Here is a 26,132-nt window from a genome sequence, read left to right as displayed (position 1 = left end):
CTGCCAGATAAAAAATGGACAGTAGTTTGGTGAGGCAGTCTCTGTTCTGCTGATGCAAAACTGTCCTGTCACTGGCAAAATAAACTCTAAATGTAAACTGCCCAGCAGAAGGGTATTTTATTTGAGACAGAACTGGATGAAATGTACTAGGAACAGAGTATGGAAAGTTTTTTTTTTACTTTAAGAAATAGGTCACAGAGCAGTCTAAAATTGGCCAGCAGCAAGCAATTTAATGAGAAAGGCTAGGCCCAAATTTACTAGAGACAAAGACAGGTAGGGGTTTTACTACAATAATGACCATACTGATGATACAGCAGTGTGAAATTGACCAGCAGCAGGACAATTTAATCAAGGATAAATGGCCTAACCAATGTATGTGTAATTTTATTTTTACTATCCTATATAAATACTATTAACAGATCCTTAAAATATAAGAAAAATATAAAAAAAATACCCCAAAATTAATGAACACACTAAAAAAGTTGTTATGGATAGGAGAGTAGCTAAAAGTGACCAATGACCTAAAATTAACCATAATTAAAGTACAATTTCCCAACTGACCTTAAAATTCCCTATGCAGTTTGTCAGCTTTCCTTGTCTTTTCCCGAAAGCAGATTCCAATACACCGGCACTATGGCTGTTCTATGCCCCCTCCCCTTTTAAAATGAGAGGGCTGGCATATAAAAAAATCCCCAGTATTGGCTCCTAATTTCGGACCTTTTAAGCCAGTTGACCTTCGAAAGCCAATCCAGTGCCTTATGTTTACAAAGAATTTGGATGGGAAAATTCCTGCAGCAATTCTCGTGGACCACAAACCTAGAACACAAGCCTGGAACTTCACCCCCTACTTGAAACAATGTCCTTGGTCTGCTAGTCTTCAACAAACTGTTTGCGGGCTTTCTTGTGCATCATCTTTAGAAGAGGCGTCCTTCTGGGACGACAGCCATGCAGACCAATTTGATGCAGTGTGCGGCGAATGGTCTGATAACTGACAGGCTGATCCCCCACCCCTTCAACCTCTGCAGCAATGCTGGCAGTACTCATACATCTATTTCCTAAAGGCAACCTCTAGAAATCTTCCTATAGCCTAGGCCATCTTTATGTAGAGCAACAATTCTTTTTTCAGATCCTCAGAGAGTTCTTTGCCAAGAGGTGCCATGTTGAACTTCCAGTGACCAGTATGAGAGAGTGATAATACCAAATTTAGCACACCTGCCACCCATTCACCATTCAAGTACACCATTTTAAGTACAGTGAAGAGATATTGCAGGAAACTGAAGAGATTGAATAGATACTGCAAGAGATTGGCTTGGAGTTTGCAACTGACTCATCTGTATTTTTTGCTGGCTATTGCTTGAGAAGGGGAAAGGAATTTGGTCAGGTGTTTGCTATTTGCATTTGCTAATGAGACTAGCCCATTAAGGTGTTAAAATTGTTGCTGGGGGAGGTGCTGTGAAGGAGTGAGTGTATATATAAAGACATACTAATTAGCTGGCCTAATTCAATTAGCTGCAAGTACACCATTCAAGTACACCATTTTAAGTACAGTGAAGAGATATTGCAGGAGATAGTCAGGAGGTAGGCTGGAAGGTGGAAAACGAAAAAAAAAAAAGGTAAGATTTGTTTGACTTAAATTTACAAATTTTTTTTTCTCCTCTTTAAAATGGCAGACTTGGTTCAGTGCAGGAATTGTTGTGCATTTATTTCATGTTCCACTCTTTGGAGATTCGGATGCTGTCAGATCTGTAGACAATTCTCCTTACTGCAGCAGGAAATTGCATTTTTGAAATCAGAGATATTTAAATTATCTGTTAAACAAACTCCAGCTGGGACTGCTGCAATGCCACTGCCACAGAGGACCCCCAGAAATGGCAGATGGGTTACTGTAGGTTCTGGAAGACTTATAGTGGTGGATAGAAGACAAGTCCCACAGTCGGTTCTCCAAAATTCATTTGCAGCACTCTCAGAATGTAAGGACAACATGGATATGGACTCAAGCACAGAGGGTGAGAAACCATCGACTCCTATGTCTAATGTATGCAAGACTGCAGCCAAGGACAAAAAAGATAAAGTGAAGTCTCAAAGGAAGCAGCTGTTGCTGGGTGATTCAATCATAAGAAGTGTGGAGCTTAAAGAAAATGGTTCTGTGAGATGTCTCCCTGGTGCTACTGCTAGGCGAGATAGAAGACGTATTATTAATATTGTTAAGCAAGCAAAGCAGGAAGGGGACGTGGATGTTCTTGTCCATCTAGGGACAAATGACCTGGCTTGCAATGAAGTGTCAGAGGTGAAAAAATCTTTTATCACACTTGGAAATGACATACAGGATTTTGCATTCACCATTTCATTTTCTGAAGTTCTGCCTGTGCATAATGTTCAGAATGATAGGCAGAGGCGCATAAAGGAGTTCAACATATGGCTTAGTAAATGGTGTCAAGAGCAAGGATTTGGCTTTGTTTCTCATGATAGCTCTACTTGGAATAGAAAGGAACTGTACAAAAAAGATGGTTTGCATCTTTCTCTCAAAGGAACAAATGTACTTAGTGAACAACTCCAAGAATTTGCAAAAGAGTATTTAAACTAGGAAGGGGGGGCAAAAGAGTGAAAATACAAGAGTCCAATTGCCCCCCGAAACAATGCCAGAACAGGTCAGAAGCACAGAGGTTAAGAAATGATAAGCTCAGAGTCCTGTCTACAAATGCTCGCAGTTTAGGTACAAAAATCAATGAACTTGGGTCAATAATGGCATCTGAGAATGTAGATTTAGTGGCTGTTACGGAGACATGGTTTAATGAAAGAAATGACTGGGACATAACCATACCAGGGTACTCTTTATACAGAAGAGACAGAGAAGGCAAGAAAGGAGGAGGAGTGGCCCTGTATGTGAAAGATAGCATTAAATCTAACCTAATACAAGTTGGTGAGGCCAACATAGAGTCAGTTTGGGTTACGTTGCAGTTTGCTAATCATGCAGTAACTCGTGTAGGTGTGATATATAGACCACCTGGTGAAGTTAAAGAACTAGATGATCTACTAGTTGAAGAAATAGCTAAAATGACAATGAAAGGAGAAGTTATCATTATGGGAGATTTCAATCTTCCAGATATAAACTGGAAAACCAAAATAGCAAGTTCTACCAGGAGTACAGATATTCTAAATTCCCTACTGGGGTTGTCTCTGCAACAAGCGGTTGAGGAGCCAACCCGGAGGGAGGCCATTTTGGATTTGGTATTCACAAATGGGGATTCGGTATATGATGTCATTGTAGGCGAAACCTTGGGATCTAGTGATCACCAGTCAGTGTGGTTTAATATAAGAACTGTGAAAGAGTCACACCACACAAAAACAAAAGTTTTAGATTTTAGAAAAACAGACTTTTCAAAAATGAAATTAGTCATAAATGAGTCCTTATCAGACTGGAACGGATTACATGGGGTCCAGGAGAAATGGGACTACTTAAAAGGTGCATTATTGAAGGCAACAGAAAATTTCATTAGACTTGTCAGTAAAAGCAAAAAAAGGAAGAGACCACTGTGGTACTCAGCAGAAGTGGCCCAAATCATTAAAAATAAAAAGCTAGCATTTTGTAATTATAAAAAAACCCAGAGCAATGAAGATAAGGAAATCTACAAGATTAGGCAGAAAGAGGCCAAGCAAGTTATAAGAACTTCTAAAGCGCAGGCAGAAGAAAAACTAGCTCAGTCTATGAAAAAGGGGGATAAGACATTCTTCAGATATATAAATGAAAAAAGGAAATTAAAACAAGGAATAACTAAATTAAAAACAAAGGACGGAATGTATGTAGAAGAGAATAAAGGGCTAGCCGACTGCCTTAATGAATACTTCTGTTCAGTTTTTACAGAAGAAAAAGAAGGAGAAGGACCTCCACTTGAAAGGATGACTAATGAATCATTTGATGCATGTGTCTTTACAGAGGAAGACGTTCTAAGATTGCTGTCTAAAGTGAAGACAAATAAGTCACAGGGTCCTGATGAGATACACCCAAGATTATTAAAAGAGCTTAGTGGTGAGCTGGCAAAACCCTTAACAGATCTATTTAACCAATCATTAGTAACAGGAGTCGTCCCGGAAGATTGGAAATTGGCAAATGTCGTGCCCATTCACAAGAAAGGTAGTAGGGAGGAATCGAGCAACTATAGACCAGTGAGTCTGACATCAATAGTAGGCAAATTAATGGAAACCCTATTAAAGGATAGGATTGTGGAACATCTTAAATCCCATGGATTGCAAGATGAAAAACAACATGGGTTTACTTCAGGGAGATCATGTCAAACAAATCTTATAGATTTTTTTGACTGGGTGACTAAAATAATAGACGGTGGAGGTGCAGTAGACATTGCATATCTAGATTTTAGTAAAGCTTTTGACACTGTCCCACATAGAAGACTTATCAATAAACTGCAGACATTGAGCATGGACTCCCATATTGTTGAGTGGATTAGGCAGTGGCTGAGTGACAGACAACAGAGGGTTGTAGTCAATGGAGAACATTCAGAACAAGGTCATGTTACCAGTGGGGTACCTCAGGGATCTGTACTGGGACCAATTTTGTTTAATATCTTCATAAGTGATATTGCAAAAGGCCTCGATGGTAAGGTTTGTCTTTTTGCTGATGACACAAAGATATGTAACAGGGTTGATGTTCCTGGAGGGAAACGCCAAATGGAAAAGGATTTAGGAAAACTAGAAGAATGGTCAGAACTCTGGCACCTGAAATTTAATGTGGATAAGTGCAAGATAATGCACCTGGGGCGTAAAAACCCAAGGGCAGAATATAGAATATTTGACACAGTCCTGACCTCAGTATCTGAGGAAAGGGATTTAGGAGTAATTATTTCAGAAGACTTAAAGGTGGGAAGACAATGTAATAGAGCAGCACGAAATGCCAGCAGAATGCTTGGATGTATAGGGAGAGGTATAAGCAGTAGAAAGAGAGAAGTGCTTATGCCGCTGTACAGAACACTGGTGAGACCTCACTTGGAGTATTGTGCGCAGTACTGGAGGCCATATCTCCAGAAGGATATAGATACTCTAGAGAGAGTTCAGAGAAGAGCTACTAAACAAGTACATGGATTGCAGGAAAAAACTTACCAGGAAAGGATAAAGGACCTTAACATGTATAGCTTGGAAGAAAGAAGAGACAGAGGGGATATGATAGAAACTTTTAAATACATAAAGGGAATCAACTCGGTAAAGGAGGAGAGCATATTTAAAAGAAGAAAAACTACCACAAGAGGACACAGTTTTAAATTAGAGGGGCAAAGGTTTAAAAGTAATATGAGGAAGTATTACTTTACTGAGAGAGTAGTGGATGCATGGAATAACCTTCCTGCAGAAGTGGTAGCTGCAAATACAGTGAAGGAGTTTAAGCATGCATGGGATAGGCATAAGGCTATCCTTCATATAAGATAGGGCCAGGGACTATTCATAGGATTCAGATATATTGGGCAGACTAGATGGGACAAATGGTTCTTATCTGCCGACACATTCTATGTTTCTATGTATTCACATCTGAGACTTTGTAACACTAAAAAGTCACATGCCATCGGGGAGGGAAAATGGATAATTGGGCCCAATTTGGACATTTTGTCTTGAGGTGTACTCACTTTTGTTGCCAGTGGTTTAGACATTAATGGCTTTGTGTTGAGTTATTTTGAGGGGACAGCAAATTTACACTGTTATACAAGCTGTACACTCACTACTTTACATTGTAGCAAAGTGTCATTTCTTCAGTGTTGTCACATGAAAAGATAGAATAAAATATTTACAAAATTGTGAGGGGTGTACTCATTTTTGTGAGATACTGTATATTAGAATCACCATATATAAGTAGCGAAAAATTGGTCCGTGCACTTTATGCAGCCGCTGCTTAAAGTGGTTGAAAACCTCAGACATGAAATATGAATAAAGCATATCCCTCTATAGTGTGTACCAGAACTCCTCTGATATCTGAGAGCCACTACACCTTGCTGATCCTAATATCGTATGTCATACAATAAAAAAAAAACATAAAAAACACATGCTCTGCGTAACTCTGTCAAGGTTGTTGCATTAAATGCTTCCCTATGTACCAATCTAGCATTAATATTCCTATTTTGAAGAAAAGAAAAAGCTTTCTTTTTTCTACACCAGCTCATTCCTCATCATGCAATTTGTTGTATGGAAAACTTCTACATACCTTCCTGAATAGACCTTAGGTTGTAAAAATGAGTACGACAGAGGAAGGAGTTCACCAGTTGACTTCTAAGACACAGGAAGTACTTCACCAGCTGACCTCATTAGCAAACACCCTGCACCTGCCACCCCCCCCCCCTCCAGGAGATCACTCCCACCCAACCTTGCAGTTGCATGCATTTCCAACGCAATCAGCAATGGCCATTCTCACTGAATACACAGACAGGGTATTACTCATTTTGTACCTCTCCTTCCATTGATTTCCTGCATTGATTGTTCATTTGGCAGAGTGTACAAGTGCTGAGTGATTAGATAACCTATGTGGATAGAGCTGTAGTATTGAAAACAAGAGAATTGTGTCTTGGAAGTATGTAAAACTCACTATACATTAAATAATCTGATTGTATAATATGCTTAAGATCTACCATCAATTATGTAGTGCAAGGGTAGGCATGATTTGACACATAATGATTGGATAAATAGCTTATGATCCTATTATATAGTTTTGGTAAATCTATCTAATGGAGAACATACAGAGATTGTGCAATCAGATTATAAAGTGTATGGCCACCTTTATACACCTAAAATGAACTAGTCGCACTTTTGACCATTAATCGTTAACGGCATTGTAAACTGCATAGAAAAAACATGTGCTTTGCAAATACACTTCAAACACACATCTCACTTGCATTGCCATTAAATATTAAGGGCACCCCAAGAGCAGGTAGCAGGCATACGTTTGCCATTGGACAAATGCAATGCAAATGCATCAAAAAGCACATTAAAAAATGCATCATGCTCCGCTCCAAAAAAGTTCTGGAGATTCTTTAGGAACCACCAAATATTATATAGTTTCTAAAAGAAGAGTCCTTGAAGAATAAAAATGGTGGCTGTTGCAATTTTGCTATGTCACATGATATTATAGCAACCATTTATCGAATGCAAATTTTTAAGAAAAAATTTTAGTGCACAGTGACACGAACAAAATATAAAAGCTATTTTTTGGTGAGATATACCAGATGATGTTGTGTCAAGTAAACAGATACCAAACATGTCAATACTCAAAATTGTGAGCACCAAAGAAATGGCTACAAATTATGGTACCCAATTTTTTTAATGGGTGAAACTTTAAAAGCCTTTACTGGTTATCAATGTAGAGTTAATCAAGAAGGCCGTAGAATTAGTGACTCCAACATTCATGGGGGTACCTAAAATGTGTGGTGGAATAGCTGTTTACATAAGCGTGTGGAACCTACACACACATTTGCATTAGCACCTATGTGTGGGAGGACTGGGGTGCTTTAATTTTTTTGTAATTATTTTGATTTAATAAAAAAAACATTTTTTACACTTTTTTTAACTCAATTGCTATTACAAGAGGGCTAACAAGCTCCCATGTGATAGCTTTGGGGAGGTAACAGGTCCTCTTTATGAAGACATCAGGGGTCTATTAGACCCCAAATATCTTCCCTGCCCTCCGCAGATTGTGCTTAAATAGCTTCTTACCTGTCTGTAACAGCCAGGGAATGACAGCTTTGAAACCAGAAGTGATAAAATCATTTTCGCTTTTGTCTTCATTCATTACAGAGGAGATCTGGGAACAGATATACCTCCGTTCTCTCTATGTTCACTGATTCTGGCCCTAATTGTGGTTTCCTTGGAAGAATGGGAGAGCCCAGGAAAGTGGCTGTAGAGGCACCTGGATCGCGTTTACTAAACAGTCATCTGTAAAATAAAAAGGCTGCAGCCATGAGATTGGCATAACCACTATCTGGCAGGCTGTTTATATACTTACGGCGGTCATCAGGTGGTTAATAAAGCTTACTTTACACTACTGGTATGTCAGTGAGTTTTGGCCCAGTTCAGGATGGGTCATTATTGGTAGAAGAGAGAACCACCGTCTATCCAGCAGATTTTCCTGAGGCAGCACTACATGTACATATTTTATATGTAGTAAAAAGGCAGCTGAAAATGTAAAGCCTGCACATTCATCACTGCCAATCCCTACCTGATGTTTACAGTATTTTATGGAAATACCACACATGAATTTTGAGCTAAGAACCACAGACAGCACAGCTTCACACCGAACAGACAGTGCTTATTCATCATCTTACTAGATTACACTGCATGCTGAGACAATATGTCCTTTCTTACATTGAAAAGAGCACACAGATCCCTGTGGGAGAAGCCACTGCCTGACTGAGATGTCACTCACAGAATTTAGGCCACATTCTGAATTTCACAAATTCATTTGCTGTTCGTCTTTGCTATAAGTGACACTCTTGACATATGGCCACTGGCCATTTTTACAAAACTAGCCTAGTCTCATTACACAAAATGATGATAACCATATTAGAGGTTGTAGAATTATGAATATTCATTTATTGAGATTTTTTTCTATGTTGCACAACTATGGATGCAGACTTAGTTTTCACATCAATATGAAGGAAAATATATATCTTTCTAACAAATATTTTCAACAATTCTTAGAATGCTATGCAAGCATGCATATTTGTGGACACCCCCCCCCCCCCACTTCCCCGGCAATACTCAATTGACAGGAAAAGGCAAGGTGGCAATCTTTGTAATATTAAGAATATGGCCTAATATTAGAGTAATTCAAGCTAAGGATATTTTTTGAGGTCTATGCTGCCCCACAAGTATAAGGCAGTTTAAAGATGGCCATATAATGCCCATCTTAATTCTATGATTACTATATATGTTAAATTTGTTCCTGAATTGTAAGGTCCTCTCTAATGCTCCTGGATATGATAACATGGTGTGACAGGAAGTCAGGTAAATCTTGGGATGTAGTCACAGACAGGAGATACATTTCCACCTGATTTAGAAAGTTCACCAATTACTATAGGGTGTTGGCTGCAGAGATAGCCAGCAGGAAGTTGAAAGGCCTTCATCTGTTCGGAATGAGAAAATGAAGGCCTCTATAATTTGTCCAGAGGAAGTTCTATTGATGGCTGCCTCCTGTCGCCGTGTGGGCTGGGAGAGGAGGACAGACAGACGTGTGCCCCCTGAAAGCTGTGTGAGCATGGGGAAGACCTCCGGAAGCGATGTGAAGCTGAGGAGGGTAACAAGGGTGAAGACTACTTGAAGTGAGGTCTTGGATCGTTTCTAGGTGAAAAGAAACCAATGGACATTTCCTGTGTGAAGGGGAAATTAACCAGTTGTGAAGACTTCTCAAAGGTGAGAAAACAAACTATTTCTATGTGGGAAGAAATAGATGAACTGTGTTCAATGTGAAGAGAAAAGGGACATGTTCAATGTGAAGAGGAAAAGGAACATGTTCAATGTGAAGAGGAAAAGGGACATGTTCAATGTGAAGAGATAAAACATGGACTATTGAGAGTCTGCTGTGTGATCAGCCAAGTCTGCCCAACAGTAGGTTGGGGACAGACTTCATTAGATAGGTTCCAGTGTGTGAAGGTAGCCGCCCACAGTGGCAAGGCTTTATTTTATTTATGTTTATTTTGAATTATGCTGTTTTTGGAGCTTGCACTTGTGTGAAGAGATCTTGCATGAATAAACCACACTGTTGTTTGTAACCACTTCTCGGCTATCTCCTTGTGTAAACGCACCCCCAAAGGGGTCATCCACACCCGCCACCGAGCTAATCCCTCACATATGGTGGAGGTATGCAGTGGGCAGAAGCAGAGATCCCTGCAAGGAAGTGCATATGCTTGATGAACTTTGTCTGGTGCACGAGATTGCACAATCTATGTGTGCAAGAGAGAAGATCCTGAAAGAGAAAAAAAAACGTGTTTTAAAGAGACAGCGGTCTCAAAAAAAAAAAAAAAAAATTTGATGAACTGTGTCTGGTGCAAGGGACTGCACAAACTGTGTGTACAGGAAAGGAGATCCTGCAAGAGAGAGAAAAAACTACTAAGTGTTAAAGAGACAGTGGTCTTAAAAGTTTTGCTGGACTTTTGAAACTATTTTTTGTGGAGTGACTAAAGATGGGGCGATCAAAACGCCTGAAAGATGCAAGGATCGCTGAAATGAGAGACCGGATTCTATGGATGGAGGGGATGCTACCGTCTGAACCAGCCCCATCCATGCCTGAACGGAATCGGCTAAAGAGAAAGGTTGTTGTCCCTAGCAACACTGGGGCAAATGCGGATTTTCAGCGGAGCTTTGCAGCTCAACAAAAAGCTCACCAAGAGAGCATGGCAGGCTGGAAACAGAGACGCCAGCAGCAAATGGAGGCCATCGGTTTGGAGGAAACCGAGTATGTGTGCATGGCTGAGCTGGATGTTTTGAAAAGACAAATGGAAGAAAAGGAAGTCCTGCATGTTGCAAAGATTGAGGTTCTGGAGACAAGTTTACAAAATCTGCAACAATCCTCTAGGCAGAAGGAACAAGTCCTAGAGTTGCTTAAGATGGAGCAGGAAAATAATGAACTACTCAATTCTCATGTGTTACAGTGAGAAGAAACCACTGCTCTTCTTTTGGTCGAGTTGCAAAAACGTCAAGACACTATAAAGGAGAAAGATACCATCCTCATGGAAAAGGAAAGTGAAATTCAGACTTTGCAGAAGCAAAGTATGTGTGAAATGTTGGAGTTGCGTAATCGGCTGGAAAAAAGTCTTCAGTGTTTGGAAGCTACAAAAAATGACCTGCAGGGGGTGCAGGAACAGAATGTCGCTCTGAAAACGACAGTGTCTCTCAGCGACAAGGAGAAAAGTGAGAGAGAGGCTAAATTACTGAGTACGGTGTGTGAACTCACCACTTTGAGCAATGTGGTAGATGAATTACGTGCAGACTGTGAAAGTTGGAAAGGTGAAGCCCAACGTTTCCAGCAGCAGTTAAAGGAGAAAGAAGCCTGTGTGGCAGAATTACAGTCTCATTCCCAGAAGCTAGCCAATGAGGTGAAAGCTCTTATGCAGGGAAAAGGAGATTCAGAACACAAGAGAAAAAAAATAGAGGCACAGCTGCAGGAATCACAAGTCAAGGTGTCAGAAGGTGACCGAGTGTGTGCTAAGCTGTCAGAGAAGGCAAACCGACTGCAGGTTGAGCTGGACAATGTTACAAATCAGCTTTCTCAAGCAGACAGCAAATCTAGAGAAATTGTGGAAGATTTTTCTATCTTGGAATCGCAGCTGCAAGACACGCAGGAACTCTTACAGGAAGAGAGGTGTCAAAGGCTGAGTTTGAGCACAAAACTCAAACAAATGGAAGATGAGAAAAATGGCTTCCTGGAACAATTAAAAGAGGAGGAGGAAGCCAAGAAAAAGAGCAAGTCGCAACATTGCAAGCTCAGATAGCGGATATGAAAAAACGCATGGAAGAAAGCGTTGGTTCATTAGAGTGTGCTGAAAATGTGAAAAAGCAGTTGGATCAGATGCTTGGTGAGGATAAGACTGTGTCTGCAAAATATGCAGAAGAACACGACCGTGCAGAAACGGAGGCGCGTGATAATGAGAGCAAAGCCCTGTTCTTGGCTCGCTCCTTGGAGGAAGCTCTAGAGTGTAAGGTTGAACTAGAAAGAGTTAACAAACAGCTGTGTACAGAAATTGAAGATTTGGTCAGCTCCAAGGATGATGTTGGGAAAAGCGTTGAGGAGCTAGAAAAGTCTAAGCGAGCCTTAGAACAGCAAGTAGAAGAGATGAAGATTCCGTTGCAGGAACTGGAAGAGGAATTACAGGCAACAGAGGATCTGTCCCAAAGAGGGGATAGTGTGCCTGATGCAGTTTTTAAAAGGATCAGTGTTTTGGGGTCTGTCCTGAGTGAGCCTCAGAAATGTGATGACATGTGGTTTGAATCACCCCTTTGGAATAAACCGTTCCTTCAAAAACTTCAAGCATTGGAAAATGTATCATTAGAGCTTCAGCAAACAAAGGAGCTGTGTAAGAAATGTGATGATTTCTCAGTTCAGGCTGAAAACCTAGTGGAGAAAACTAAAGCGGAGAAAACTAAAGCAAGCGATATAAAGCTGGGAGAAAAAAAGCAAACACCACCTAGTGGAGAAAACCAAGGCTGTTGGTGAAAACGTGAAGCAAATGAAGTTCAAGTGCCTTTCAGGGAATATTTCCAAAATGGAACTGGTGAAAGACAGGTGGCATAAGTTTGATCGTGATCTTGAGATACATTCCATGTGGAGTTCAGATAAAGAAAAGGAACCAGGTGACCTTGAGCGGTCAAATAGTTCAGCAGAAAGTGCATTGAAGAAACCTGTAATAGACTGTGTTGTTGCCTTTGACCCATGTGTTGGTGGAAGGAAAGTTGATGATGTCTCTGGAAAAGGAACAAGGGTCACTTTGAAGAAATGTGTGACCGCCTGTTGTCGCAAACGAAAGGCCCTCTGCACAGCATCTTAGAGCAAGCTAAGCTCAAGAAACAAAGAGTCAATGATTGTGTACAGCTGTATGGAGAGGCAACTCAAGTCACAGAGGGACGTCAAGAGTCCCTACTTGGAACAAAGCCAAGTGAAGCAGAGGTTCTCAAAGTGTTGTGGAAATCATTTGTTGATTGCAGAGAGAGGGGTCTTAAGAATGTTGAAGACTTTAAGACTAGCAAAATTGAGTTGCCTATGGATCACAGACCTCCATGGCGGATAGTACAGACGGTTATGAGGGACAAACTGTCTGACATTTATGAGAAATCTGTCAATGAAGATGACCGAAACGAGAAGGAGCGAAATGATGCTAAAAATGCAGTTGAGGAATGTGTATATGAAATGAGAGACAAACTGTGTGGCATTTATGAGAAATCTGTCAATGAAGATGACAGAAACAGTTTCATCCTGAAGCTTGAGGATACTAGGAGGCTTATTAGTGAGAGTCAAGAAAAGTGCCTGACACATGCGTGCCCGGAAAACTGTGTCTCAACCCTAGGGTTGAAACAAGAGGGGGGGGGTATGTGACAGGAAGTCAGGTAAATCTTGGGATGTAGTCACAGACAGGAGATACATTTCCACCTGATTTAGAAAGTTCACCAATTACTATAGGGTGTTGGCTGCAGAGATAGCCAGCAGGAAGTTGAAAGGCCTTCATCTGTTCGGAATGAGGAAATGAAGGCCTCTATAATTTGTCCAGAGGAAGTTCTATTGATGGCTGCCTCCTGTCGCCGTGTGGGCTGGGAGAGGAGGACAGACAGACGTGTGCCCCCTGAAAGCTGTGTGAGCATGGGGAAGACCTCCAGAAGCGATGTGAAGCTGAGGAGGGTAACAAGGGTGAAGACTACTTGGATCGTTTCTAGGTGAAAAGAAACCAATGGACATTTCCTGTGTGAAGGGAAAATTAACCAGTTGTGAAGACATGGACTATTGAGAGTCTGCTGTGTGATCAGCCAAGTCTGCCCAACAGTAGGTTGGGGACAGACTTCATTAGATAGGTTCCAGTGTGTGAAGGTAGCCGCCCACAGTGGCAAGGATTTATTTTATTTATGTTTATTTTGAATTATGCTGTTTTTGGAGCTTGCACTTGTGTGAAGAGATCTTGCATGAATAAACCACACTGTTGTTTGCAACCACTTCTCGGCTATCTCCTTGTGTAAACGCACCCCCAAAGGGGTCATCCACACCCGCCACCGAGCTAATCCCTCACAATGGGTATAAGGATTCTTAGACCCTTAGTAGCCAAAGCGAATTTGTGAGAAAAAACCTTTGCAACCAGCATGATCCTTGCTGCAAAGGCAAACAAACTGAAATGTGACTGAGCCTCTTTCCAAAAGGCCTTGTGCTTTAACAAGAATGAAGAAATCATAATTCTCATTTGAGTTATCCTATGTAAAAGTAAACTGAATTCCATGGCATTTGAGTCTATTGTGATGCCCAGGATTACAATAACTGTAAAGGGGAGAACAGTCTTTTCTTGAGCGATTGGAATGCCGAAGAACTTTCAAAGACTGACAAAACAAGATAAACACTAAGAACAAATAGGAAAATTGCCAGGACCAAAGAAAAGAAAGTCGTCATGGTAATGAATACAACCGCCCACTGGAACAATTTGAGACAAGACCCATTGAAGAAAGGTGGAAAATAGTTTGAAATAAAAGCATGGTTTAGAAAAACCCATGGGCATGTATTTATCGAATTAAACAAGTCTGTTAAATTGAAAACCAAGGGGATTAAAACCCTGAGAACGAACAAGTAGAAGTTGAACGGCTGACTTGACGCCTGCTTTAGAAAATAAGGCAGACCTACCCTTAGCAAAATGAGAGCCTTGTCAAAGGAAGTGTAAGACACTGAAGCTTCAAACTCAGCAACTTTACTATTTGAATATGTACCTAGTGGATAGGAAAAGTGATGAATTAAACAAAAAGAAACAAGTTATTTTTTAGGTAAAATACCATCATGAAACCCAGTTATAGAATGGGGATAAGAAAGGCCCTGAAATTCTGACTTCACTCTATTCTTTATCAATTTTCTCGTTAAACTATATCTGGGTGGCGAAAAATAAAATGCAAGTTGTTAGCCAAACAACAACATTTGCCTGAAAAGTAATGTACCAGAAATCCATCCATAAAACCATAAAGCAAATGTTCTGTCATCTTGCGGTTTGGATAGCAATTGAACCTAAGTTGAGGTTGTGTGGAAGCATTAGCAGTTTTACAAAACAGTGATTTTCTGGATTGGCACCCATGCAATAAAAATATTTATGTTTGTATCTGCAGTTTGATAAAAAAAAACTACATTGACCCTCACTGAATCAAAGCAAACTCCTTTTAAGAAAGGGGGATTGTGAAACAGGAACAAATAGGTGAAGGTCGGTTGGCTCACAAAATAGATCATACAATAGCCACATCCCTGGTACAAAAGTAATTAAAAGGTATGATTGGAAGTGTTTCCTGCGCTAATTGATAAGCCACAGGCTACACCCCAAAATAGATGGGATTTTGAAATCCCATCTATTTTGGGGTGTAGCCTGTGGCTTATCAATTAGCGCAGGAAACACTTCCAATCATACCTTTTAATTAGGATTGTGAAACAGATGCCATTTTTTGTTGAAATTGTGGCCTCTGAGGAAGCAACAGACTTAGCCATATGCCTACATCTTTTACACCCCAATGTAACGAAGAGAATTAAATGGTAATTTCTGCCTGAAATTCTCATCATTTATAAAACAGGCAGTGCCGCCAAAATATCTACAGGCTTCAGCTAACATATCAAAGTGTTGGGGTAAACCACAGCATTTCTCTGGAAGGCTAGGATCCAGTTTTGAAAAGTCCTCTGTATTGCCCTACTCCTGTCCTCCTCTGATCTATTTTCAGATTTCCTGTTAGATTTGGACAGGAATTCTTTAGACGCTGGTAACAAAGATAAAAAACCCACAAAGTCAGCTCTCCACATGTTTTCTCTACAGAGGCAGCTAGATGGAAGCCCAATGCTGAAAACTCACATGGAAGGGCTTCCTTCATGCAAGATTTTGCTACTAGAGGCTTTGAATAAACATAATTGGATTTCAAAACCATAGCAATGATAGAGTTTTCCAAAAGATTGGGATTAGACCAAAGGAAAATAAAATTTAAAGGAGGGTTAGATGGTAGAGCAGAAATGATAATATTTTTAGAGGCAGGAACAATAGGGATAACAATTTTATTCAAAAAGTGTGCTCTAATCCACTCTGCACTTATGGAGGAGACAAGCCCGAGGTGCTGCAGCCACATGTTACTTCCCTCTCTCTGGCTCCTGTCACAGAAGATCCTGTGTGACTTAATTCTTAGTCACACACAGATCCTCTTGCAGTTGCTGAGAGTGGCTATGTGGGGACAGGTACTGCCTCTCTGGTGGGGGGGGGGGGATGTTGATATCATCCACTGGAGAAAGAAATCTCCCATGTCTGTGAGAGATGTGCCTGAGCCTAGTGAGATCTGTGAATTCAAGGGGACACTGTGCAGATGAGCTGAACAGGGGCTGTGAAGACTGAGAATGGTGGGGGGGGGGCTGGGAAGACTTAAGATGGTGGGGGGAGGGACTGCGCAGACTGAGAATGAGGAAGACTGTGCAGACGGAGTATGGGAGAAGACTGTGAAGCCTCAGGATGAGGCGGGATTGTACAGACTGAGGATGGAAGGACTGCCTGAAGCCTGAGGATTGGGAATTGTGAAGACCGAGGATGGGGGAGTGTCAGGGGAAATGGCCATAGGAGAACTGGCAACATATGTTGCCAGTAATAGCAATGGACGCTCCTGACTCAACTGACACAGCCCTCTGCTGGCCTGTCAGGGAAATGGCCTATGAAAGGTGGCCATAGGATCAGACTCATTGCTGGATTATCTCTCAGCTTCCTGTGTTCCTGTGCTTCCTGTTTCCTGTTTGGATTTCCTGTTGTGACAATGCTTGTTCCTGATTCCGTTTCATCTCCTGCTCCTGGTTTGACCTTTGGCTTCTCCCACTGACCTTGCTTCTGTTACCTACTGTGTATGACCCGGCTTGTTTCAAGACCTCTGCTATTCTGGTTGTCTCCTGTGCATGACCTCGGCTTGTACCACGGTTCCCGTTGCCTGCTCCAGTCCCAGACCTCGGCCAGTTCCTGTCTCCACTACTAGAGACTATTCTTTGGCACAAGGTAGCCCGGCTACTTCAGAGCCTTTGAAGACTCATACCCTGCTGTGATTCCAGCTTGTTCCACTTCGCTCTTGGATTGCTCCTGGTTCTACCTACCTGCCTGCAGCTGGTAACCCGTGCCAATAGGGGCGCCACACCCTCTGTACCATCTCCAGGGGTGTGCCACACTGAGCTGCAAGGGGGGCCCTCTCAGCACCTTGGCCTCGGATCAGGTAACCCTGACAGGGAGACTGTGAAGACTGAGGAAGGGGGGGATTGTGAACGCTTAGGATGGAGGACTGTGAAGCCTGAGGATGGGTGGACCCTGAAGCCTGAGGATGGGTGGACCCTGAAGCCTGAGTATGGGGGAATGTAAAGACTGAGAATCAGGGGGGACTGTGAAGCCTAAAAATGGGGGGTTTCAACAGCGCCTTTAAAAAAAAAAAAAGCATTCAAAAACACAGATCTTGGTGTTTTGAACACTTTCAAGGACAGGGGAGAGATTTGGGGTCTTATAGACCCCATATCTCTCCTTAAAGAGTACCTGTCACATGTCTATTAATGTCACAAAGATGTTTAAATTACATTACAGTTTAAACATAAAAAAAAATATAAAAAAAAAAAGTAAAGTACCCCTGTCCCTCTGTGCTCGCGCGCAAAAGAAAATTAATTAATTTTAGCACCAGATCTTCTCTGTACATCAAAAGCAGTAACCTATAAAGGATTTTAAAATGTTACCTATGGATACTAAAATGTAAGTTATTTGTTGGCGTTTCACTGGCATGCACAATTTTAAACCGTGTCATGTTTTGTATCTATTTACTCGGTGTAACATCATCCTTTATATTTAAAAAAAAATAAAAAATGGGTTATATATTGTGTTTTTTTTTGCATTAAAGTTCTAAAGAAGTATATTTTTTCCCAGAAAATTGGGTTTTAAAAACCACTGCGCAAATACAGTGTGACATAAAAAGTTGCAAAACCCACCAATTTATCTTCTAGGGTCTCTGCTTTTAAAATATATATATATATATATATATATATATATATATATATATATATATATATATATAATGTATGGGGGTTCTAAGTAATTTAAGTAATTTTCTAGCAAAAAATACTGATTGTTACATTGAAAAGAAAAGTACACTTTGCTTTTACAGACATGACTTTATTTTAGGGGGAATACAGTGACATTATCACTTGCAGGACACCTTTCACTCACCTTGGATCATCTCTCAAATAAAAATTTGTGGGACCTTAGTTTACATACAAAATTAATTCCCTGGCTGACTTTTAACAACACATACAATATCATAATGTCATTAAATGTGTATTTGATATTACCAAAGGGGCAAATATACTTGAATTTGTTCATTGTTCATTGTTTCATTCACCTTTCAGATTTTTTCAAATAAACGACACATCCTGCTGTAATTACTCACAGAATGGCATGCAATGTAGCTACAGTTCAATGATAATGTGCCCCTTGGAACATCATGAAAATATGTAGACTCCCTGCACACAATGGTTAAATGAACTCTTAATGTTTCAGTATTTTTAATTACACTACTAATTATTTTCCTATAATAAAATACAACCATAATAACTTGTCATGAGAATTGTATGAACCAGTTTCTTCAACCAGTTTTTTTATTATCTACCTCTTCAGCTGTTGTTCAAAAGATTTTAAAAAGCAATTTTCACTGTAAAGTCAATTTTATCTCAAGCTCTATGTTAGTGATATAAATAGTGAGGACTGGATTTAGCACTTTCTACAAGCTGACAAGCCCTCAGTGAATTGGAGTCTTTTTTTTTCTCTGCATATGTCATACACAATAGGGTTGATTTTATGCCAAGATCACAGTAAGGTGCTAAATGCCAACCCTGAGAGCTGGCAAAATGTCATGACTTTAATTGAACTGTCTGGAAATGTATAGTGCAATATTGGAAGGTTGAAGCCAGCTTCTTTTTCTCCTTATTTTATTCCTAGTAAACTTTAATGACAAGCATTTCATGTGTGATTTTACAAACTATGGCATAATAAATAATGACATGTTTAAGCTCTATTATTACCTGTTTCATTTCCTTATAGTAACACTTGATTCCATACAGAGAGAGTCATTAGAGTTGTTTTTAACACATATATTCTCATATTGTGATATTACCAAGTAACTCATTTAACTTTTGAGAAAACAAAGCCTCGTACACAGCACTGGGTTGAAAAAAAAAAAAAAAAAAAAATGACAGCACTGGTCGGAGCCACTGTACTAACAATCCAATGTTACTGGGCCCTCCTGAGCAATTGGGGATTTTTTTTACTTCCGTTTCCGCTTTGTGCTTACTGATTGGCTGCATTGGAGGTCAGAGGAGAGATTTCGGGTCTGTTTTCTGGGTTCTCTTCATAAAGAGGACCTGTTGTTTATTTTAATAAAATACATTTTAAAATAAAAAAAATTAGAGTGCCCTCGTCTGCCTATGCTCGCGCACAAATGGGAATGTGCGCGCCAGTCCATCACGCATTTGTAAATGGCGGTAGCACCACACTTGTGAGGTATTGCCACAAACATCAGAGCTCCAGACCTTCTATGTAACTCTAAACTGGCAACCTGTAAAAAGGCTTTAAAACATCACCTATGGGGATATTTAAGTACCATATTTTGGCGCCATTCCACGGGCAGATGCAATTTTAAAGTGGGACATGTTTGATATCTATTTACAGTGACATCATCATTCTATATTTTACAAAAAATTGGGTATTATATTGTGTTTTTGTGCAAAAAGTGTATTTTTTTCCCAAAAATTTGCGTTTGAAAAACCGCTGCACAAATATTAAAAAAACATATATCATGTTTGGCGGTTATAAGTAATTTTCTAGCAAAAACATATTTTTACATGTAGTAGAGAAATGGCAAAATTGGCCCAGAATGGAAGTGGTTAATAAGTGTCTGATATTTATGTGAAAGGGGACCCAGGCAAAAATACACACCCAAAAAAAGCATGAGGTTTTCTCAAAATTTATACTAAACCTTATATAGGCATGTAACCTGGCAGTCCCTCTTCCAGATTTCTGTAAGCCCTCTCAGCAAACCTCACACCCCCTGGACCAGGCATACGTGGATGAGGCCTTTGGGCCTGTAAACACCTGGTCAAGGTGCCATGCAGGTGAGAGGCTTTGTGCATCCCTCCAAAAAGGTACCCTCCCAATGTTGAGGACAAGTACATGGTATGGCTCAGAAAGGGGGCCCTTAACATTTGATGGCCCTCCCAGAATATTGAAGGGACTCCATGCCTTTTTTTTTTATATTTTTCCAGGGGGTCCCCAAAAAGTCTTATCAAGGACAGTGCCTAGCTACCCATGTCATTTTTATTTAATAGGTGTCCAAATTGGCCTTGAAAATGGCCAGAACAAAACAACAAGATTTGTCTTCCATAGACTTCAGTGGGGTTCAGACGCCATGTCCCAAGCTTGTGAATTTCAGGTTGGGTTCACTAATCCACTTGTGAATGAAAGTCAGGCCAGTTTGGTCATCATTATTTTTAAAACTTAGTATACAATAATATAATTAGGATACTATATATATATATATATATATATATATATATATATATATATATATTTGTTCAAAAGCATTACTTACAGGTAGAATAAGTAACAAACTATTAAATGAACACAAGTCATGGTGTAATGATGAAACATGTCAGGATGAGGCCAGTGATGTTAGCACGCAACCATAAGTGATGCCAACAAAGGCCTGATAGTGTGAGATCAATGTTTCAGCTCCTTAAGGGGGCAATGCATGGCTTTTCTACAAACCCAATTCCAAAAAAGTTGGGACACTGTACAAATTGTGAGCAAAAAAGGAATGCTAATCCTAAGGATAGGATTGTGGAACATCTTAAATCCCATGGATTGCAAGATGAAAAACAACATGGGTTTACTTCAGGGAGATCATGTCAAACAAATCTTATAGATTTTTTTGACTGGGTGACTAAAATAATAGATGGTGGAGGTGCAGTAGACATTGCATATCTAGATTTTAGTAAGGCTTTTGACACTGTCCCACATAGAAGACTTATCAATAAACTGCAGTCATTGAGCATGAACTCCCATATTGTTGAGTGGATTAGGCAGTGGCTGAGTGACAGACAACAGAGGGTTGTAGTCAATGGAGAATATTCAGAACAAGGTCATGTTACCAGTGGGGTACCTCAGGGATCTTTACTGGGACCAATTTTGTTTAATATCTTCATAAGTGATATTGCAAAAGGCCTCGATGGTAAGGTTTGTCTTTTTGCTGATGACACAAAGATATGTAACAGGGTTGATGTTCCTGGAGGGAAACGCCAAATGGAAAAGGATTTAGGAAAACTAGAAGAATGGACAGAACTCTGGCAACTGAAATTTAATGTGGATAAGTGCAAGATAATGCACCTGGGGCGTAAAAACCCAAGGGCAGAATATAGAATATTTGACACAGTCCTGACCTCAGTATCTGAGGAAAGGGATTTAGGAGTAATCATTTCAGAAGACTTAAAGGTGGGAAGACAATGTAATAGAGCAGCACGAAATGCCAGCAGAATGCTTGGATGTATAGGGAGAGGTATAAGCAGTAGAAAGTGCTTATGCCGCTGTACAGAACACTGGTGAGACCTCACTTGGAGTATTGTGCGCAGTACTGGAGGCCATATCTCCAGAAGCATATAGATACTCTAGAGAGAGTTCAGAGAAGAGCTACTAAACTAGTACATGGATTGCAGGAAAAAACTTACCAGGAAAGGTTAAAGGACCTTAACATGTATAGCTTGGAAGAAAGAAGAGACAGAGGGGATATGATAGAAACTTTTAAATACATAAAGGGAATCAACTTGGTAAAGGAGGAGAGCATATTTAAAAGAAGAAAAACTACCACAAGAGGACACAGTTTTAAATTAGAGGTGCAAAGGTTTAAAAGTAATATGAGGAAGTATTACTTTACTGAGAGAGTAGTGGATGCATGGAATAACCTTCCTGCAGAAGTGGTAGCTGCAAATACAGTGAAGGAGTTTAAGCATGCATGGGATAGGCATAAGGCTATCCTTCATATAAGATAGGGCCAGGGACTATTCATAGGATTCAGATATATTGGGCAGACTAGATGGGCCAAATGGTTCTTATCTGCCGACACATTCTATGTTTCTATGTTTCTATATTTCTAATTTACAAATCTCATAAACTTATATTTTATTCACAATACAATATAGATAACATATCAAATGTTGAAAGTGAGACATTTTGAAATGTCATGGCAAATATTGGCTCATTTTGGATTTCATGAGAGCTACACACTCCAAAAAAGTTGGTACAGGTAGCAATAGGAGGCCAGAAAAGATAAATGTACATATAAGGAACAGCTGGAGGACCAATTTATTAACTTATTAGGTCAATTGGCAACATGATTGGGTAAAAAAAGAGCCTCTCAGAGTGGCAGTGTCTCTCAGAAGTCAAGATGGGCAGAGGATCACCAATTTCCCCAATGCTACGGCGAAAAATAGTGGAGCAATATCAGAAAGGAGTTTCTCAGAAAAATTTGAAATCCAAAATGAGCCATTGCCAATGCCAATATTTGCATTGAAATGTTTGCATCTATATATGATGTATACAGCTAAAATGCTCTGTTATACTGCATTATTATAGTTTGTAACTGATGCCATGGTTCTTGTCTTGGTGATTAGAAACTATTTGACTTTATCAGTATTAACATGGACTATCAAAAAGGGGTTCTATAATACTGAGGATGTTTTGCATCACAGGCGAAATTCATTGGTATCAAATAAATAAAAGAATGTAACCAAAGTTATAAACTGTTACAATAGCAGAAGGAGAGCAAATGAGAGCAAGTAAAAATATTATATTGATAAACAAATATGGTGTATACTGTATTTGTTTATCACTGAAAACCTAGTACAAAGTGATACCATACTTAAAATAAGGATTTAGCAGGAAGAGCTTAAGGCATTAGATATAAATTGCCTTTACCCTGACCCAAAATATTTTGCCCTTCATTAAACAAGATGATTATTATTACACATGTAAAAAAAATATTTTCAAAACTTGGTTCCAAGCAGTGGCTTAGGTGTACCTTCAGGAAAAAAAACTGTTCAAATACCTACTGTTTACTGTTCTATCTGATGAAAGTTTGGTAATTCTGTTCAGCCAGTCATCTGCTTTACACTTCTCCCCCACATTGCATAGCTAGAATATTCACTTTACTTATTTGTGAGCTAAGTGTAGTACTTCCTTGGTAACCTCACTACTCATTGAACCAAGGTGGTGCCATTAACTCCTTATGCAGTGAGTTCACTGTAGATAGAGTTATGACAAAAGAAGCTGCAGAGCTTAACCCCGACATAGGGATGCTACCTATTGCCAATGTGGAGCAGTAGATGGAAGTAAATAACAAGATGTGCTGAAAAGCAGTGGTGTGTCAAAGGCAAGAAGGTAGAACCAATTCATCCAAGGTGTAGGCAATAACTGGATTTTTGACTAACCCGTAAAATCCATTTCTTGGAGTATATCACAAGATACAGCCATAGTATTCCTTACTCATAGGGTTATGTGCCACCTACAGGTGATTGGACACACATCAACATAAAAGATGTGAAGATGTGAAGAGAATTGCACAGCAGTGACAATCACCTTTGGACACTGGCAAAAAAACTGAGGACCTTCTGATATAGAAAGGTTTATTTAGGGGAGGACTTCCTTTCTTTTGCCATTGTCCAATCACCTGTTGGTGGTGCATAACCCTATTAGTAAGGAATAATAAGGCTGCTCTGTGCTCTGCGGTGTATGAAAAAGTAAAAGTGGAATATTGTTTGCATGCAAGATGCTCAGGTGGACTGAGCTCCCACCTGACTGTGTCTGCAAAGTTTCAGTGACAACATCACTCTAAAAAGTTGGCAGCATGACTCGGGAAGTGCATTTCCTCTCTTCTTCTAGGTAATTGACCAGTAACATTGTCAAATCTTTTTAACTATCTGTAATGGAGCATTCATCTCCCTGACTACAAATGTAAGGGACATTCTTCCCCCCACTGACCACCAGGATAAAGGGAACATCCTTGCATTGTCTGACTACCAATATAAGGGGGTCCTTCTCTTATTGATTGGCAATGTAAAGAGCATTCCCTAATTTACCAACTATTAAAGGATTTCTTATTTACCACCAATGCAAAGGGATGATACAATGTTCACTATCTGCATTTCTCTGCTGTCTATTATTGTTTAAATGGGTGTTAAAAATTGATTCCTACTGAGAGTCAGCTCTAGGTATGCCACTGTTAAACAGAGGTGCAAATCCTTTGGCAGGAGAAGCAATAAACATATACTGTATCTATTTCAATTACATATTTAGCCATAGGCTGTGAGGCTCGCCTTTAATTTCTTTGTGGTTTCTGTCAAATTTATTATGGTAGAATAAAGAATAAGATTAAGATGTACTTAGAACTTTGACTTTAAAGCGATTACCACTAAATGGAATTACTTTATTCCAGACAAACAGAAAGACTGCATAATATAGGTATAACTGAAGATTTACATATATTAACTGTTAACCCCTAAATCACATCATTGTTATCAGTTGCAGAGGAATGAATGGTTCTTGCAATAAAACATTCTTGATGTAATGCTATACACATTACTTTTCAGGTTTCTGCTCTTATCTTTATGCAACATACAATTTCAGTAAGTGTGACCTAATAAATATTAAAAGTTACATTTACAGGTAAATAATTGTTTACCACCAGCCTATTCATTAGGCTGCATATATCAAACACTGACCTTTCTACTCATTTGGTTTTTAAAGCTAAATTATGACTGGGAATAACAACAGAAAGTGTAGAAGCAGAAGAGCTTCTCGTCTGCCTCTGCTGAAATGGCATTTCTCAATCCTCCAAGGCACTTAACAATAAAAACAATACAGGAGAACCTTAAAGAGAAAAAAATCACTTACCATTCTTCTTGTAAAACATGATTTCTCCCTTGAATTCACTCTTTTCCTCTAGTGACATTTCAATTTCAAGTGTTGTCTGTTCGTTTGTTTCAGCACCATATAAAAATTTACAGCTGCAACTCTTCTGCATGACTTCCGTTCGTGCAAACCCAGCAAGTTCACAGAAGCCATCTGAACAGTAAACTATAGGGAATCCCTTAGCCACCTGAGCATTTGCAAGAATGAAGTTACTGTCTGTAAAACAAATGCAAAAAGAAAAAAAAATAAATATAATATATATGTATCAAAAAAAACAAATTTTGTATGTCACATTTGTTATGGTGGAAACACAATTCCCCTATCTGGATATGTTTATGCATGCATCAATATGCTATCTCTTAAGCAAGCACACTAATACAATTACTGGTTTATAATAGTATTCTCTAGAGATGCAGTACGAACATAGTGTTTAAGTGTGAAAACAGTATCTTGCAATCTGCTGTATTTAAAAAAAAGGATAGCCTGCATACCAGCTTCTAGTAACCCCACTGATTTTAGGGTATTTATAAAATAATGTATACACGTAGAACAGGTGTGCTATCAGAAAAATAATTAAATAAGTACTAAAAAAAAACAAAAAAACAAACAAATGTGAACAATCCAAAAGTACAAAATGGATTACATATAAAGTGCACTGCCAACCAAATGATTTAATAAGTGCTGAAAGTCAAATACTGTCTATGTGACCAATCCAAAAGTCCAATATAATATTTGAGGTCGAAGCAAATCAAAAATAATAAAAATGAAAAAAATAAATAAATAAAAGTCCATCCAAATATTAATGAAATCTGAAGGTTCCTGGGTTCACCCACAGCAGCATGAATGATGGAGTAGAAAACTCTCCAAACTATCTTGTGCCCTCCACCACAAATGAGCCTCCTACCCGATGCTATGGGTCTCTAGTGGCAGAGATCAATTAAGCATGTGCCATAACAGGCACCTCTAGATACCCTTTGGTGGTCCTCATCCAACAATCAAGCTGAGCAGCTCCAAGTTGACAAACCCAGGCAGGCCGTTTGTATCAACCACATTGGAGGAAGAAAACAGAGGCCACGTATAGTGTTGGAAAACCACTAGGTATATATTTATTAAAAACATGGAAAAGTACTCACAAAATTGAAGCAAATCGTATGTGCAGAAGCACAGATGCCTCGTTGGCAAGCCTCCTTGGCGGGCATATGATGTCACAAGTTCAAGCCCCTCCCAGCGTGTTTTGCGTCAGATCGCATCGTCAGGGGAACCAGAGCATGAGCCAGGGGCGCCATGTTCAGAATACATAAAAACATCCATCCATGTAACCTAGCATATGCAAGCACGTATTACATAGTCATGTGGATGGATGAGTTTATATATTTTGAACATGCCATCCCTGGTTCATGCTCCCATTCCCCTGATGGCCCGCTG

At 39.6% G+C, this 26,132-nt stretch overlaps 1 protein-coding gene across 5 annotated transcripts in view; it reads right to left on the bottom strand.

Annotated features, from left to right (window-relative positions):
• The window catches only part of KCNH8 (potassium voltage-gated channel subfamily H member 8), a 675,597-nt gene that overhangs the window by 291,734 nt on the left and 357,731 nt on the right, over nucleotides 1-26,132 (bottom strand). For all 5 annotated transcript variants that reach the window (XM_082259173.1, XM_082259175.1, XM_082259174.1 and 2 more), the window contains exon 2: nucleotides 24,690-24,923. In XM_082259173.1, the coding sequence (XP_082115299.1) occupies nucleotides 24,690-24,923 (234 nt within the window). The remainder of the gene's footprint in view (nucleotides 1-24,689; nucleotides 24,924-26,132) is intronic.

Source organism: Pelophylax lessonae, assembly GCF_965119305.1.
Source record: "Pelophylax lessonae genome assembly, chromosome: 5".
In the NCBI taxonomy this organism is placed as follows: Eukaryota; Metazoa; Chordata; class Amphibia; order Anura; family Ranidae; genus Pelophylax; species Pelophylax lessonae.
This window is presented reverse-complemented; position numbering and strand designations above follow the sequence as displayed.